Source organism: Castanea sativa, chromosome 1, assembly GCF_040712315.1.
Source record: "Castanea sativa cultivar Marrone di Chiusa Pesio chromosome 1, ASM4071231v1".
Lineage (NCBI taxonomy): Eukaryota > Viridiplantae > Streptophyta > Magnoliopsida > Fagales > Fagaceae > Castanea > Castanea sativa.
The window spans coordinates 79,126,150-79,145,392 of record NC_134013.1 but is presented as its reverse complement, the minus strand read 5'-3'; the positions used below and the strand labels follow the sequence as shown (position 1 = coordinate 79,145,392).

Genomic DNA, 19,243 nt, shown 5'->3' with positions numbered 1-19,243 from the left:
TTCTTCTATCACGGTTTACTTTAGAAAAGAATTCATTACTTAAAGCAACCATATCAATTTGAAAAGCAGGGGTTTCAACATCCATATCCATCAAATTTATTATACGCAGATGTTTAAAAGGATGAGGAGTTTCAATAGGTGGAAAATCAAATCCAGAAGGAGCTTCAGATTTTGCATCTTCTTCTTCTTCTTGGTCATCTTTTGGAAGAAATTCGGGTTTAGTTGAATAATAAGTATTGCTAACTTGGGAATTGTTGCTAGCAACTCCTTTTAGCTTTAAATCAAGTGGTTCAAAATTCTTTTTCAAAAATTCGTCAACATCAGCATTTCTTTTAACAATACTTTCAGATCCAACAAAGGACTTTCTTCCTTCATTGATTCTTAAAGGTTTGTGAGCAGGAAAACATTTGGTATCGTCATAAAATATTTTAACAGTGCCATCAGAATACTGTGCAATTTTGGTAAGATCAAGTTCATCAAAAACAGGTTTAATAGGTGGTGCAACTTGTTCCAAAGTCCATTCTTTGGGAAGAGTAATATCTTGCCATTGAATCATTTTAGGGACTTGGATCTTAGCATCAGGGGTGGAACATTGAATCAACATAGTTTTTCCAGCAGGATCACGTCCTCTAGACCGAGGAGTTAGCTTGGAATCAAGCAATCTATAAAAAAATCGATAAATAAGAGTAAAGGGTCTACTACCATCATCCATATCATAACCAGAAGTCAATATATTCAAGGTTAAAACTTTAATAATATTAGGATCATCAAGAGCAAGAGCAAGATCAGGATAACAATCAAAATAAACAGGACCATCATACAAAGAAGCAGTAATCATGCCAAGAATGCTATCATTAAATTTCTTAAATCTAGCATCACGTAAACACATAAGGACAGAAGCATCAATTCCTTTTCTTGTTAAAGGTTTAACAGCAACTTGGACCAAACCAATGTGTAAATATTTAAGATTTTTCTTGAATAAAAACTCGTTAATATTTTTCTTGGAAAATAGACAACATTTTTCATGAGTTCTAGAAATAGAAAAAGTTTGTTCAACAGTTCGAGCTCTATATTAAGAGAAAATACTTTTTTCAATCCAATTAAGATCGTAAACAGATTTAGTAGAAACTTTAGGAATATTCCATTTTCTAAAATCTGGGTACTCACTTTCTCCAACAGTAAGGTCTTCTTCATTCACAATATCAGGAAGACAACCAGTCCTAGAGCTAACAGAGGAGTCGGATCTCCACATCCCTATCAATATCTAACTTAGTTATAACACTCAATTATTATGTTCTTCTCACAACCGTTGCATTTTGTAACACATACCGGACATCAACCCTATTCCTCTCACGCCCTCACGCTTTCCTGGCTTCACGGGCCTTACTGTTCGGATCTGGGACTTTTTACAATGGCGGTGGCGCCAACGACGGTGAGATCGACACAACAACAAAGTATCACAAGGTCAGGTAGACACGGACAGAAGATGAAAGACACAACAACACTATCGGCCAAGGAAAGAATGACTTTGATACCATAAAGGGGGAAGGACGACAGCGCAGAAGGCGGAAGCACAACAGATAGCAGATATATGGATTAATTCAAAGTAAATAATAATTGAAAGTAAGGCGGTAGAACATGACTGATAAAGTAATTCTTGGTTTGCCTTTTATTAACTCTTTGTATCCTTTCCTTACTGAGTATGATGGAATTACTACTGATCCTTTTGGACAAAAAGTAAAATTCAAATTTTGCGCAAAGTGTGATAGCAGATATATGGATTAATTGAAAGTAAATAATAATTGAAAGTAAATAATAATTGAAAGTAAGGCGGTAGAACCAACCAAGCAGTTGTATATCAAAATAATTCAAAGTATTGAAAACAGCAGTTGTTTATTGAATATACATCAAAGTACTTACAGTAGTAGTAGCAACAAGATTACAGTGATCAACAAGATTACAGTGATCAACAGGTTGGGTAAATAGTACAAGGCTTGAAAGCTAGTCCTGGTTCCTAGTTACAAGCTTTGTAGTGAGATATCTTGATCTAAGGAGGTCCTAGAGAGAGTTCTAAGGGAAATCCTAGAAAAAGATTCTGAGTTTAACAATAAGGGACAACCCCCCTTATATAGGTGAATAAAGTGGTAAACAGTACAGAATAAATAATGACATTTTACTATTCACATCAGGACCCGTGAGGGGTAATAGGAGCGCAATATCCGGAAGGAATCAAATCGGCTTTTGAGACCGAAAGTAGGTTGGCTGGTAGTACCAAAAGTATCAGCAAAACAATTTTGTCTTTTCAAAAAGCTTGAATCTTGGAATAGTCAACAATGGATTATTATTGTCAGGAAAGTATCAACGGTAAATAGTAGCATCATCTAGCTGGACCAATATGCGTCTAAGTAGAAGCTGCATCAGACGGGTAACCAGCATAAGGGTCTCCTGGAAAGGGATCCCATGGGGGATCATTATTGCATTCATGTTCATGATAGGTTGAATATTGGTTACAGAAACCACAATACATTAATGGTTCGTGAATAGGATCTCTTGTGAGGAATATTCTTGGGTCATCATGTTCTACCCATTGTAAGTGCCGGACAGCAGAAGTATAAGGTTTGTTAACAAAAACAGAAATTCTATCTGTACAGCCAAAGAAATGGTAGTCTTTCCGTAATTCTTCGGAGACATCAAGAATTCGATTATTAAAGTAACTTCTCCAACATTCAGCAAGAGCATAGGGATGTTTGTGGGAAACATAAGCATTGCCTTCATACCATTGGTCTTGGTGAGTATATCCGTTAATAAGAACAAGATGCTTGGAAGGTTGAACATTCATCCAATTATTCTTTTCCCATTTGGGTAAAGTACTCCAACATCGGATTGAAACATAAGGGGTTGCTGCAACATCTGCAACAACCTTTTGGATAATATCAAGGAACTGGTTAATTTGATTATGACTCGTTAATTTGATGAGTCTGACAAAACCAAATTCAAACATTTGAGAAAGCCATAAAGGATCATCATCAGAACCATCTTCATAATTAATCAAAAGACCGGGGAAATGATGGGTTTTTTCATGTACTCTGAGACTGCTCCCAAAGCATTTTCCCCATTTCTTTTTCAGGTAGCCTCTGTTGGGGCCATCAGGTTCAACAATGGTAGGAGCAATTGAAACAAGAGTTTTGAAATGTTTTAACCAAAGATCAAGATCTTTAGTCATAGCCTTGCTTTCAAAAATACAAGTTTGTACTTCTGGAGGCAAGTTGGCAACAGTACTTTTAAGCAAAGATTGATTTTTTAAACTCAATCTAGCAAAATCAGTACCCATTATAGTCTTTCTATCCATTGAATGGATTTCCTCTTTGCCAAAGAGTTGACTAATCATGTGTGATTTATCATGATGGTTTTGAGCGTAAACAAGGCAATTAAAAAGTTGGTCGGCAAATGCTGCATTTTCAGTAGTATGGTCAATAATTTGGGTAGCAAGGTTAACAAGGTGAATTTCAAGTGCTCTCATGGTTTTATTGAATAGTTTGTGGTGGTCTGAAGAATAGGCAGCTTGAAGATTGTCTAGAATGAATTTAATGGAATATGGTAATTCACTATAGATTCCTTTATGAAATTGCAAGTCTGTGTTTAATACTTCCTGTAAAGTTAATATGATATCACCACTGGAATATTTCACCTCAGCCGGGAAAAATTCTTGAAGGGATGTTGCATTATTGGATTTTACTCCTGAAGATGCGCCTTCATGCATTACAAAAGGGTATCCTGTTGGGAGCCTTTCATCTTGAGGAAAGTCCTGTGCAGGTGCTTTCCCCTTGTCCCTCTTCTCTGCCGAAGAAGTTATAATATTCCACTTAGTAGTGGTAGTATTAAATCTTATTTTGTCCTGCCAAGTAAGGGAGAGGATGTTAAGCGGAGTTAGTAGTAGTTAATAGCATAATAGAATATTTTTTAGAAAAGTGTGAGTCAATAGTATCAATAAAATTCTTTTGAAAAGTATGTTTCAAAAGCCAAAGTTCAATAAGAATATGTAATAGTTGTGTCGGACAATGAATATTAGGATGACCATGATTGTGTTTGGGAATATTGTGGAAAGGGTGTTGGAGAACATTATTGTAGAAGGATATCATGCTACGGAGGATTTTGGACCAAAGCAAAGACTTGGTCAAAAGTCTAATGCAAAGAAGACCTTTTTGAGTTTTAGCATCCGTAGGAATTATAGGAAGTCCTTTTGTGAAGATATTCCTTTCACTAGGGATTTTGTCATTATGCAAGTAGTCAACAAGAGAGATATCCATATTATCATAGTATCTATCATTCATCAGGACACTGTGACAATCGGCAATAATTGGTGGCAACAAATGAGTAGAGCTATTCTTTTGTTTAATAAAGTTAAGATGTTTATTAATATATATATATATATATATAGTAAATATATCTTAACAACCCCTCCTCCCCAAAACACACACACGAATTGCAATTTATAAAATAAAAATTAAAAAAAAGGGGTGATGAGCTTTGATTTTTCAGTCATATCTCAGGCAAAGGGCAAGTAAAAGTTTTAGAAATTTTAACTCCGAAAGGAACAGTAAAAACAATAATTTTGGAAGCCTTACCCTTAGCCGAATGGCCAATTGATACACAACATTTTTTCATATCAATTTAACATGCGTTTAATTTGGTTAAATAGATGTCAAGAGAGAAATTTAGAATTTGGGGTGAGAGAAATTTAAAATTTGGGGTGAAAGACATTACATTATTTGAACATTATTGACCTTTCATTATTGAACATTATTGACCTTTCGTACTGATGTGCCACAGTGCCAAAGCATCAGTAACGGACAAACAGCACTTTAATGTAAAACCGTGCATCCACCGACACCTACACCTACACCTACACCTACACCAACTATGAAACAAATCATTGGCATCAAACCTAGAGATTTGCGAAGATCTCCACCAAACAAGATCCTATATCTTGCTCACCTTTTTTTCACATTGGACTTTTATTTTACACTCATATCTGCCAACTAACGAAAGTACAGAATCCATAATGTTAGGCCAGGGGAACCATTGTATGCAAAAAATAGAAACCTCCCTATACGCAAAATCTAGAGCTTTTCAGCCCCTTTCATGCTTGATAAAAGAAGTTAACAAGACAAAATGAGCCTACCTATTTGCACTTTCAAGGACTGAGGTGTTGAAAATTTTAAAGTTCATTCTAACATAAGGAAAATGCTAATGAATGTCCTTAGGACATTGATTAATAAACCATTTAAAGAAAATTTTTATGAGAAAAAAAAAATTAAAAAATTAATATTTAGACAGTTTTTTTCATTTCCTATAAAAATGATGTCAAAACTTTCCTAAAAATAATGCTCTAAATTAGATTAAAACCCCTCAGTCAAAATCTTTTTACCTTGATAATTCTTCAGTCTCACCGGATCCAAATCTTGGCCCATACCAACTCTACTTCAGCAGTGGGGTTGCATACATATGTGAAAAACACTATAAATCTGTCACAGTTTAACGTGCCAGCTGACCTTAAAAATGAATACCTTCACAGACATCATAAACTTTACATTTAAACTCAAAAGTTGATAGAGGAAACATCAAAAGAAAGTAAAACAGAAAATGGACAATTATCTGTCTTTACTAAGGATAATGAATAATAAAGCAGTCCCAGCTTTCCACAGATCCACCACTACTACCATTATCATCATCATCACCATCACCATCACCATCACCATCACCATCACCATCATCATCATCATCATCATCCCCTAAAAAGGGGATATTTCTCCCTACCAGTTCAACTATAAGAGATATAATTTCTAAAGCCTAACACCCTCTAGAAACTAATTCATAATAGGAGGAGAAGAAGAATCGACATAGAGAGCCCATGCGAATTTAGGAGAGATTGAAGATGGGAGGCTGTAACAGGGGAAAACCATCCCCCATTGTTTTCTTCATCGTTGTGTTTAGAGGAACTTGAAGAGCAGGCCACCATGTGTAGCAAAGAAGGGAGCAAACACAAGTGACTCAACAGCCATTAGCTTGATAAGAATGTTGAGTGATGGTCCAGATGTATCTTTGAGTGGATCCCCGATGGTGTCACCAATAACAGCTGCCTTGTGTGGATCAGATCCTTTTGGACCAAGGGACCTCGCATGCTCCGAAACACCAGCCTATCATCCCAGAATGGAATTCAGAACATGAGTTTTACCATAAAACAATAGGTTTTTATAGATGGTCAAGAAAAAGAATTCCTAAAAACCAATTAATTGTGTACCTCAATATACTTCTTGGCATTATCCCAAGCACCACCAGTGTTGGACGCAGAGATTGCTATCTGCAAGTGTAGACAGACGAGTAACTTTTGTTTAGAGCACTCTTATCATTTTGAAAAAAAAAAAAGCCTAAAGCAATGCTTTAATCAACTCTTTTTAATAAATCTTGACTAAATTGTCATGAATTATTAAACATGTATACCATATCAAATGACTACTAGACTGTTGTAACCAAAAATATCACCTTCTATTATATTGTATAGGAAATATGCTACTCAAGAGTGCAACAAAAATGGAAATCTTATCAAAGCAATGAGGTTAAATTGTTACCTGTACACCAGAAACAAGGGATCCAGCAAGTACACCAGAGAGAGTTTCCACACCAAAAAAGATTCCAACAATAAGTGGTGTCAGCATGACAAGGCAACCAGGTGGGATCATCTCTTTAATTGAAGCATCAGTGGAGATTTTAACACAGGTAGCATAGTCAGGCTTGGCAGTGCCCTCCATGAGACCTGGGATGGTGTTGAACTGTCTGCGGACTTCCTCAACCATCTTTAGAGCTGCACTTCCCACGCTCTTCATTGTCATGGCAGAGAACCAGTAAGGAAGCATCGCTCCCACAATCAGTCCAATAAACACTTTTGGAGTCAAGACATCAACTGTTGAGATTCCTGCACGGCTCACAAAAGCACCAAAGAGTGCCAGGGACACAAGAGCAGCAGAACCAATTGCAAAACCCTAGAGCAGAAGCACAAACATTAATTAAGGGTTTGCACTTGGATGAATAACTATTTCTGTTTGGATTCCAGTTCATTGTAGTTACTCAGAGAAATGTCTTTAACTATTTACAATAAAATGATTTCCCCTTTTTCCCCTAGGTAAATTATCCAAAACCCCACCCTCATCCACCACCCCATACTCATAATAAAATGAACTTGAAACTCTATTATAGAGCAAGGAAATACATAATTTTCTTAAGCAACAAAACAGGACAAAGTAAAAGCTATCACTCAAGAAGGCTGCCCATTTCTCTAATCAACTGAGCCACTTGGGTGTTGTAAATCCACACAAAAAGAAGTCAAATATCAATACATCAACCTCCCACGGGATGCAGTGAGGTAGATATTACCTTTTTTATTTTATAGGTCAGTGACCTGTATTGTACATTACCGTGCATCTATGATAACACCCCCTCCCCCCCCCCCCCCAAAAATAATATATATATATATATATATTTATATATATATGCAGACCAGTACCAGTAACAGATACCAACAAATTAAAAGGGATGCGGATAAGGTTTGAAAGAAGAAATTCTCAAACCTTTCCAATAGCAGCAGTGGTGTTTCCTGCAGCATCAAGAGCATCAGTTCTCTCTCGGATTCTGTGGCTCATGCCAGCCATCTCAGCAATGCCTCCAGCATTGTCACTGATGGGACCATAAGCATCAATTGCCAATCCAGTAGCAATTGTGCTCAGCATTCCAAGAGCAGACATCGCAATACCATACATAGCAGCAAAGCTGAAACTAACAAAAATACTAATAGCAATGGCAAAGATAGGAATAATGACTGATTTGTAGCCCAATGCAAGGCCAAAAATGACATTAGTAGCAGCTCCAGTACGGCAAGAGTCAGCGACATCTTGTACAGGGCTGCAAGGAATAATGCAAAGCAACATTTAGGTTATAAAATCACTGAACAACAAAGAAGGAGAAACATAAATGTTGCCAGAAACCAGAACTGGTACCTGTATGCATTGCTAGTATAATACTCAGTTACAAATCCAATAATAAGCCCAGCCCACAAACCAACAGCAACACATAAGAACAGCTGCCTGCACACACAAAACAAAGCCAACATGCTCGGATAATTAGCTATTTAAGCAGATATAAGGGCGCACACAACCAAAACAATTCCATTCTTTTATTTTGGGGTAAGTTATACACAGATTCAAATTGAAACTTTTTCCTCAGAGCATACTTCAAATTATGTTAATCGTATTGGCCAAAATATGGAAGAAAGAGGTGTTTCCATGACTCTACCAAGTAACAAACTAACTTCCATCTATACCAGTCTGACAAACCTTTTGAGTCTACCCCCACTCCCAGTGTAAATGCTTGAGTAAGCTATCATAAAGTTGCACCCTATAGCCATATCCCATCCAAATATAGATCTATAATCACCAACAACCCAAAAATAAGAACCCTCTACAGTTAGAGAACTCCAGACTCCTTTAACTTATAGATACAATTATGAACACCCAACTGCAAATATTTGCTTCAGACAGAACGTGTTTGCAACCTTTTATAAAATCGGCAAAAAATAAATACAGGTGTTATTCAAGGCACTCTAAATAAGCCTAACAAACAGTATCATTTACTTGTGAAACTAGCATTCAATGTGCTCATCAGATTTCACTGAATAGTGTCCCACTACTAGAAAATATTCTTATAGAAGATTCTGTATGGGATTCTCTCTGGAAACAATAGTGGTCTTTAAAAGAACTGAACACATTTTAACAGTTCCAAGGAACGGCGAAATGCCTCCTCATTTGAGGCAACAAATGGCATCAAAACAAGAAATAAAAGCACTAAAGAGCCAAAAGAGCTAACCAATTATGGACAACTTTCTGAGTTCCAAAGTTGAAGATAGTGAAGGAAGATGGGAGAGCAACCCAACTAATAACTGCAACTCCGACAGTCATCAGAATGGTTGAAATGATGAGTTGCCTCTTCAATGCTGGCTCAATTTCTTTCACAGCCTTGATTTCAAAGAAATCAGTTGCAAATAAGGTGGTAATCAAACAAACAATGATACCCACAGAACTGACAATAAGAGGATATAACATTGGAGTGAACTCATGATTGATCCCAAAGGAGGAGATGGAAGCAACAACAAGGGCAGCACAGGAAGACTCCGCATATGAGCCAAAAAGATCAGATCCCATACCAGCTATATCCCCAACATTATCACCAACATTATCAGCTATGACCTGAAAACATGGAAGTTATTTAAATATAAAAAAAGAAGAAATAAAATCCATTTCAGAAACTAAAAATTTTCTGAGGTGTGAAGATCATTACAGCTGGGTTTCTTGGATCATCCTCTGGAATGTCCCTTTCAATCTTGCCAACAAGATCAGCACCAACATCAGCAGCTTTAGTATAGATACCTCCACCAACTCTGCCAAAGAGAGCCATGGAAGATCCACCAAGACCATAACCAGTGATAGACTCAAAAAGACCTCCCCAATCATCACCATAATACAGCTTAAAGAGATTGATGGCAATGAAAAGCACCAAGAGACCATTTGCAGCAAGGAGAAAGCCCATGACTGCACCAGATCTAAATGCAGTGATAAATGCCTTCCCAACACCCTTTCTTGCCTCCAAAGTGGTTCTGGCATTTGCATAGGTAGCAATTTTCATTCCAAGGAAGCCAGAAATAACTGAAGTGACAGCACCGAGCACAAATGATATGGTACTGAAGACAGCAGTTGCAAGAGCAGGCTTGCACGACTTGGTTTCATCATATGTGCAAGGCTGACTTTTGGTGCTGAAACCCTTCACAGAGCCAAGGAAGAGGAATATCAATACAGCAAAAGCCGCCATAAAAACACCAACGTACTGATATTCAGTATATAGAAAGGAGGTTGCTCCTGTAATATTCAGAGAAACAAAATTAGTGAAACATAAAGCACTCTTAAAAAATAGAAGACAAGGTTCAGAACTAAGGAAAATGCAAAATTTGCAAAGCTATAGTGGTAAACCATAATTGATATCATGACTTATATTACCACATCAAGTTGAAATGAAAAGACAACAACAAATTGTCAAACTTATTTACCGCATCAATATCTCTATACAATAGGATGTAAAAGTCCCTCAAATCAGATTGTTAAACCTCATCCAGTACAAACAATGCCTGACAAAATGGTCCCTGAAAGAAATACCTCCAGGGCAGGGTCTATTGCCAATATAAATGCAACATTTTGTTTCACATTGATTGAGAGCCCGTCTTTAGATATGTGACCAAGATAAATGGGACTCCCGAAAAACCTTCAATTGGTAGCATAATTCTCTTCCGTGGTCCACATAATATGCTCATCTCAAACTAATTAACAATAACTAAAAGACATTTTTTTTAGTGAAATTTGAGGATATAATCAAATTAAACAACCATTTACACCCTCTGATCAATTGTTGTATTCAATTCAAAGGCATCTGTAGTTAAAAGTTCAGATCAAGAAAGTCTTACAGCACAGATGGCTTGGTAAATACATCCAACCACTATTAGTATCAGACTTTTTCGAAATCTAGCATAATAATCACTCATGCTGTCAAAATGTGGCTAATCAGCACAAACATCCTGCAGAAGGAAAGTTATGTGTTCATCATATGGGAAGATAAATTATTCAGTGCTGGTCCCACTATAATACTCCTTCCTTCCTCTTAGGAGTGTTGTGACCCCACCTATTACACCTATTGCTATTTGAGAGTTTGTGGACTCCACCTATGCAACCCAAGACAGGAGTACCACACACACGGAGTATACTGAACAATCTCTCATATTAAGAGACAGGGAATTGACATAAGATTGAGATAGATATGTTTGAATTTCATTATTTTTAAAAGGCACTGATTACTGCACGCACACATTTACGGAGTGTACATTAAGAAGTGAGTGTAAGAATCTTTTCCCTTTGAAGAATCACAAAATACCTCCAAAAACAAAACAAAACAAAAAACATGAATATTTTGTAAGTCTAATTATGACAAAGAGTCCAAAACTCGTGTGGTTTGGCATCCAGAGTTCCCATGTCATAGATTTAATATATGTTTGTATGCGAGTCTGTGTCTTTAGTGAATGTGTGCATAAAGACAGGCTCACTCACGCACATACATACATACATACATACATACATACATACAAAACACACACATATACATACATATACAATTATATAAAGAACAAATATTGGGATCTAGTTGGAAATTTCCAACGTACAAACAACAAGATACAATACAAATGAGAATCAATGTTGGTCACAATATATAAGGTAAAATATGTCCCAGTGGGCCCAGATTCCAGAAACAGCCACCACTTTCAATATCACACATATCTAAACCATATAAAATAATGATAAAAAAATATCTTAAACATGCTCAGATTATTCCCACCTTAATCAACACCCACCTAAATTATACCAACACAACCAATGTTAAATCTTTAAAAATCAAAACACTTTCAAAAGACCGAAACCCATTAATAATAAATTTTAAATTTAAAAAAAAAAAAACACTGTTTTCTTATCATCACCATAAGAGAGCTAAACCACAATAAAGAAGAAGAAGAAGCAGATCTATCAGAAAAAAACACGAAAGAGACGTAAAGTTTGGAAATTTAGAAAGAGAAAGAGAACGGAAAAACCTTCAGAGATAGCGGTTTGGATTTCGGCGCACTTGAGAACGATGCTGTGGTCGTTGAGTCCTTCCTCTTCTTCGATGAGGTGATCGGCGAAGCCATTCTTTCCGGCGCCGTTTTTGGCAGAAGCGTGCTCCGACGAGGGAGTGAGCTTAACTTTCGAGACGAGCAGCCACTGGATGAGCGAGAAAGCGATTCCGACGACCGCGCAAGCCGGAATCAGAACCTGGGTTCCGAGATCTGGTAGCAGCGTCACACCCATATCCGAAACTCAAAACAACTATAAACAGAGAAACCCAAAACAACCAAAGAGAATGAGATAAGGAAGAGAGAGAGTTTTCACTGTGGTTTATACGTATTCGGTGATGAATGAGAGACGAGTGAGTGGGGTTTGGGGTTTGTGCAATATATATAGGAGGAGAGAGAGAGAGAGAGAGAGAAGCGTGTGCTGCTTGTGGTGGCAAGTAGTACAAAATATATATAATTGGAGGTGGAGGTGACCAAAATTGATTGCTACTGCCAGATCGGTTTGGTTCTTTTTTTGTGTGACCTAAATCCTAAATAATACTTGTACAACTGGAACAGGTTAATTTTAGTATTTTTTATTTGACACATACAGCTCAATCTAACTGGATCTCTATCTCTTTTTTACTATATTTAGTGTGGTAAGGTAAATGGTAATAATGTAATTTTATTTTTTTCTTAAAAAAGAGAAAAAGAATAGTGGCAATATTCCCTATATAAAGTCATTCGATGAAAGAAGTCCATAGACACAATTACGATGGACACAATATTTTGAAGTGATTCGTGTTAAAGTGATTCTCCACCGCTCATAATCAATACTTTTGAGGGCATTCAGTGCAAATGTAATTACCCATTTCTCACTCATTATTTTTATTTTTAGCTTTATCTTCTTTATTTTTTTATACAATGGCAGATTGAAATTAAAAATTACTCTTTTTTTTTTTTTTCCTTTACTTTCAATTTCATTCGTGGAGAGCTATTGAGTATTGCACTGATTTCAATCTGTATATGAATGGAAACCTGTTTGCTTTTGTCGGAAATGAAGTTCATATTTTACATCTGGGTTGATGCGTTGTGGTGGGTCTAGAGCTGGGTTACGATGAAGACAAGTGACCAAAGTAACATTAACACTTGTTAAATAGTAGTTTGGTTCATTCGTCTTTTGTCCTATTTTTCTTGCTCCACTCTATACTCTATTAATAAAAACTTGTCACGTGTTCACCTAATTAATTAAATATTATTATTAATTAATAACGATAGTATTAATAACTTAATAATGATAGTATTTAATTAATTAAATAAACACGTGACAAATTTTTATTGATAGAGTACAGAGTGGAGCAGAAAAAATAAGACAGAAGATTTGGACTCCTTGATTTGACCATAGAAGAACAGAAGAAAAGCTGGAGTTTATCTCTTTAAATATCTTTTATACTCGAGTTGGGTTTGGCCTTTTTGTCTTTGTATATTTTTATGAATTAATTATACATGCAATGACGTTTGAACCTCAACTCTTTTAGATTTTACACCATGCTCACCATTGTTTTTTTTTATAATTTTTTTCTTAAATATCTTTTTGTTTAAGGAATAATAACAAGAGTGGCGTACCAAATTCCCACCTTCCAATCTATGATTAAAACACAAAAACATCCACATCAGCAACAACAATATCTTCCTTCTCAAAAAAAAAAACAATATCTTCTCCCTAAAAAAAATAATATCTTCAGCTGAGGTGGCCCCTCCATTTCAATGCTACTTGGATTTTGCCAACATAATTCTCTTGCTTAATTATCAAGCTTATTATTGTACTTAAATTTTTACCAAAAACAAGTCAGTAGTCACCAAGAAACTATTTTTTTTCCAAAAAACAGTGATTATAGTCGATATTACAGGAATTTATTAAAATAATCTTCGTTTTGGGTAAATACGATACTACAGGCTTTGATATTTTCGATTGTTGTGGGTATGAGATAATATGGATTACTGGATAGGACTAGGCGAGTGAAAATGACGTGTTGTATTAACAAACCTTATCAACACAACGTGGTCTAGGATTGAAGAATGTCTCGTCACTGTGTCTGTTGCGCCCCTTGAGAATTTAAGTATTTGTTGTCTTCTTTTGATGTAAGTCTGAGGTGGCATTTTATTCTGGGTAACTTTTAACACAATGCGTATTTTACACGCATTTCTTGCCCAAACCGAATCCACTATTGTTGTTATTCCCTAATTTTATTTTGTTTTATCCCTTTTACTTTACCTTTTTTTCCTTCTGGAAAAAAAATTACTTTACCTTTTTATATATATTTTTTTTACTTTTAAAATTTTGACTTGATTTCGTGATTGATGGAATTTCACCATCATTAGTTACCTAAAATGAATAGACTAAATAAATTTCACCATCACTCTGCATGGCGCACCAAATCAGGGCCTTTGATGGTGGCCCACCAATTATATTCTTTCTTTTTTTCTTTCTTTTTTTGTGGATGTGACCAATTTTTTTTCTTTTGGTAGAAAGATGTGACTAATTATATTCTCAGGACCGTTCATTTTTCGAAAATAGAATAATATCAATATGTTGAATGGTAGTGCCATTTTACTATTTTTGTCACCTATATTTTTGTACTTTAGTGTGTCACATTATTGAGAGAAAGGGTGGATATAAAATAAAAAAAATTGGGTATAAATAATATGTAAAATACATTTTTTACATTTTATTAGTATTTTGAATGGGAATTATTGTTACAACAATAAAGTCTTAGTGCTAAAATTTTTAGAGTCAACTGTAAATCGTCAACAAAATTAGTTAGAGTCAGTTACATATATTATTTTTCTTTATCTGTTTTATTATATTCGAAGTTATAGTGTCTATTACTCTCTTACATGACATTTTCTTTTTAACTAATTCTATTAATACTATTTTATAAAAAAAATTCTATTAATACACTATACTCTCCAAAAAAAAAATCTATTAATACTATTTTTGTCATTACTCTGCCTTTGTTTGTTTCCTATACTTGAATCAACTAGTAAGAAATATAAATTTCTAAAATTATCGTTAAAAGCTATGAAATTATAATCAACTAGTAAGTAGCTCTTGTAATGGACAGAAAGTTCAACAAAATATAATATTTTCTTTATTTAATTTTTTTCCTAAATATTGCTTAAAAAAGTTTCTAAATATAAATTTAATATCTATGGTAGTTATTGTAAGGACCAAAAATTCATAAAACCAGCTTAAAAACGTTACTGCTGCTTTATTCACTTAAAAGTCCTCATACAATACATTTGGTAGAGAGGGTTCAACAACAAAAAGCCCTTTTTCTATAATGTCCCGACTCTTATTTATACTATTTACTCTTTTCATCATGGCCCTACACCTCACAATCTACTATGTTTTTCCTTCTGACATCTGTCCGTCGGTAATGGAGCAGAGTTCCAGCTTTGCGTTCAACACTGTTCAGGTCATATCCACATTAATGCAACGGATTGATCTAGTATTTTCCAATTAATGCGGCCAGAATGGTTGTTGCCGGGCATTTAATGCATCCCCCTAACTTAGCCTACCACCTTCGGATATTTGTAACCCTTATGTCAGCAATGCCCATGCCACCTCATCTTAGGGTATTTTCAGGTAACTTCCCTTACTCCTTTGCTCCATCTTACCTACTGCATTTCGGTCTTCCTCTCTTCGGGTCTTCGGGTTCTTGGGTCCTCGGAACCTCACAGTTATAATTATTTATTATAATTGTGTTTCTAAAAAATATATTTATTAGATTATTTAAAGAAAAAAATGATACAAGATTTTAATAAAGTGTATAAATCCTTATATAATTTAAACCCATGCAAAATTTTCAAAATTAATTACCTTAATATTTTTAATGACTTGTTTGAATGGTTTAGACTTATAAAATTGTTTACAAATTTATACAATCTAATCTATTTTAAATGAACAATATGGTAAAAGATCAATTCAAAAAAAGAACTCGTGCACTTAAGGTTGATATATCGTATAATGCTAATATAGTATACTATATACATATGCAAAATGTTCCAGTTAATTACATTTCTTATTTTTCCAATCAAAGTTGCTAAAGATATATATATTTCTCAACCCAAAAATAAAAAGTTGCTAAAATACCATACCTCTTTTTGGTTAAACTCACTTCCATTTATTTTTAATGTAGTCATTTCTTTCATACCAATAAATCCATTTCGTTTTGGAAAGTGAAAACTAAAATTAGCGGCAAGATTGGGTAGAACTAGACAAAAAAAGAGGAAAAAAAAAGTGAATAATTGAAAATATGTTAAGAGTTTTTTTTTTTGAATAAAAAAAATATGTTAGAGTTAAAGAGTGTAGTTCGTAATTTAGTATTTTTTTTTTAATATAATGCTGAAATTTATAATAATTTAGACCATTAAACAAGCTATGCATCTTTTATATGTTACATAAATTATTGGAAAATATAATATTTAATATTATTTTAATTAAAAAAATAAAGATTGTGTTCTTGCTCATATATATAATTATATATATGTAGATATTTTTAAATAGTTTATTCTTGCAAATAGTGCGATTACTATACATATAAAAAGGGTGAGAAGGAAAAGTGAATAATTGAAAATATGTTACAGTTTTTTTTAATAAAAAAAATATGTTAAAGTTAAAGGGTGTAGTTTGTAATTTAGTATTTTTTTAAAAAAAATATAATGCTGAAATTTTATTATAATTTAGACCATTAAACAAGTTATGCATCTTTTATATGTTACATAAATTATTAGAAATTATAATATTTAATATTATTTTTATTAAAAAAATAAATATGGTGTTCTTGCTCATATATATATGTAGATATTTTTAAATAGTTTATTCTTGCAAATAATGCGATTACTATACATATAAAAAGGGTGTGATCCCATCAAGTTGGTGGACTAATTATTATTATTATTATTATTATTTTGCTATATTGACAGCTTGCTGGAAGTTTGTTATATACGTATTTTCCACATAAAAAATATATGCGATATTTACTTTTTTTTTCTTATAATAAGTAATTAAGACATACAAGTAGTATGTGTGTGTACATATATATATATATATATATATATATATAGATACTACATTATAGACATATACATATATAGAATAATGATGGCTAATAAATTTAGAAATTACAAGTAGTATTTATCCAATATACATATATATATATATATATATATATATAGAATAATGATGGCTAATAAATTTAGAAATTACAAGTAGTATTTATCCAGCGGTTTTTTTTTTTAGAAAGTATATATCCAGCAGCTTAAAGTAAGGTCAATTTAATTCTCAAAAAAAAAAAAGTGGGGTCAATTTGGAAAGTCCCGAATTTTAAAAGCTGTAAGTTTTATATATGAGAAGCTTTGTTTTAAGAAGCAGATCTCTTTTGACTCTTAAACCAAAAGCAAGAGTCACTATACAGTCTACCAGCAACTTATTGCTTTTTATTTCAAGCACCCTAGACTTATTGCTTTTTATTTCAAGCACCCTAAACTTATTGCTTTTTATATGGCATTGCATGCAGAGTATAACAGATTCATGTAAATTTTTTTTAAGAAAACAAATTCATATAATTGATAAATGTAAATTGCAGAATGTTTTTCACTTCATGGCATGGCCATTGACATACCATGTCTATGTAATGTAAACATTATCATCAATCATCATAACAAGAAATTCTTTTTTATCATATACATAACAATCTGACATATATTATTCATAATATCTTACACTTTGTTTGTTTCGAAGTTAAATATTTTCAGGAAAATATTTTACACATTTTACCATGTTTGTTTTGTTGTAAAATTTGGTCAACTGTAAAATATTTTTCAGTCAAACTGTAAAATTAAGGTAAAAAAAAAATATATATTTTACACTTAAAATTATGATAAAATATTTTATATTTTACAATCTCTCAGGCGTAGAAATCACATTGACAGGCCAGTCACTCCAAACTCTCTCCCAAGCCTGACAGGGAGAGCACGCACTAGCAACACAATCTTCAAGGTCAGAGATGGCGTCTCTCCGTTGCAAGTCAAACACCGAAATTGCAATTTTGTGTTGTTTGCTGATCTGGGTTTTTTCTTTCTGTTTTTTTTTTGTTTTTTTTTTTTTTCTAAGCCCTATAGATCTAAGTATGTTTTGTACAAATCTCTACCGCTAAGCCCTGTCATACAAAAATTCTGTAGATCTCCACCTGTGTCATGCAAATATGGTTTTTTTTTTTTTTTTCTGGTATGCAAATCTATGTTTTTTGGCTTTTTTCAGATTTGATTTTTTTTTTTTTTTTTGGGGTTTCAAATCTGTATTTTTTTTATAGCTAATATGAGTTTGGGTGGTTTGATTCATGACTTTGTTTCTTATTAAAATTTGATAATTTCAACTTAAGATGATGAGAATTTTGAGGTTCGTTGTTTCTAATTGAAGTTTTTTTTTTTTTTTTTTTTTTTCATTTTACACTTGCGGATGAATTTTCAAGTACAAACCCAAACATTGTAAAAAGAAAATATTTTCCGTAAAATATTTTTGGTGTAAAATATTTTACATCAAAACAAACGAAATATTAATGTAGTATGATTCTCCACAGCATATAAAACTCTTGCTAATCTATATAAGTTGATGCAATTGATCCTACAAGATACTTTTTTTTTAAAAAAAAAATTAAACGCCTATTACATTCTTCGTAGTTCATACAACTGCAAATTGTGTCAATAAACCACATGCATGCCAGCTAAACAAATCTGATCATGATGTTATTAAAATCTATTTTATTAAAAAAAAAATTGTCGCATGCATTTCATTCATTTTTTTCAGAGCCTGGTGCGTTGCAAATTGGATCCTACTAATTGCGATCTTTGTCTCTATAGTCTTGATTCTTGAATAATAACAATAGGCACAACACCACAGTTGTGCCAAACGACAACACCCAGTACCAACAGCATATATAATATGCAACATAAAGATGGTACTGTGTAATATGTTAAAAAAAAAAAAAGGAACAAGTTTGGTTGGGTGAGTGTGAAACTGAAGGTTTAGACTCTGCTTTCATGGCTGGTTAGTAGTCAAGGTGGACCCTATAGAGTTTTATGTCTCTTTGCTCAAACTGGGGCTCACCATGACACGATTCCCACTATTTCCCAGATCTCACTTTTCCTTTTTGGCATGACCCTGTGTATACAAAAGGTCTTTAGGACTAGGTGATATCTAAAAACAGGTGGGAATTAATTATTAATGTTTTGTTTTTGTTTTGTTTTGTTTTTTTAATTAAAACTTACACTTTAACGTGGTTTGGTCTTTTCCCATTCTTTCTTTTTTTTTTTTTTCTCAAAGATTATATGCATTGCTCAACGGGCCTCCCTATCCATCTCTATCTTCGGATAACAAAACCCAATCCAGAAAATAACAGAGATGGCGTTGGGCCCAAAGAATATACACCAAGAGCCCAACTGGCT

At 33.9% G+C, this 19,243-nt stretch overlaps 1 protein-coding gene across 1 annotated transcript; it reads right to left on the bottom strand.

The window, feature by feature from the left end:
• Nucleotides 1-5,548: 5,548 nt before the first annotated feature.
• On the bottom strand, nucleotides 5,549-12,158 carry LOC142614066 (pyrophosphate-energized vacuolar membrane proton pump). Its single transcript, XM_075786606.1, has 8 exons — nucleotides 11,735-12,158; nucleotides 9,388-9,962; nucleotides 8,917-9,296; nucleotides 8,052-8,138; nucleotides 7,626-7,956; nucleotides 6,630-7,040; nucleotides 6,302-6,361; nucleotides 5,549-6,197 (listed from the first exon to the last, which is right to left on the bottom strand). Exons 1-8 carry the CDS (start codon nucleotides 11,988-11,990, stop codon nucleotides 5,991-5,993), a joined length of 2,307 nt encoding a protein of 768 aa, XP_075642721.1. The 5' UTR covers nucleotides 11,991-12,158; the 3' UTR covers nucleotides 5,549-5,990.
• Between the last annotated feature and the right edge of the window lie 7,085 nt (nucleotides 12,159-19,243).

Excerpts from the sequence above, each read along its gene's own strand:
- LOC142614066 (XM_075786606.1), bottom strand. The coding sequence starts at position 11,990 with ATGGGTGTGACGCTGCTACCAGATCTCGGAACCCAGGTTCTGATTCCG. Across the intron at positions 7,957-8,051 it reads TATACTAGCAATGCATACAG|CCCTGTACAAGATGTCGCTG; the intron begins GTACCAGTTCTG and ends TATTCCTTGCAG. Across the intron at positions 6,362-6,629 it reads CCCTTGTTTCTGGTGTACAG|ATAGCAATCTCTGCGTCCAA; the intron begins GTAACAATTTAA and ends CTACACTTGCAG.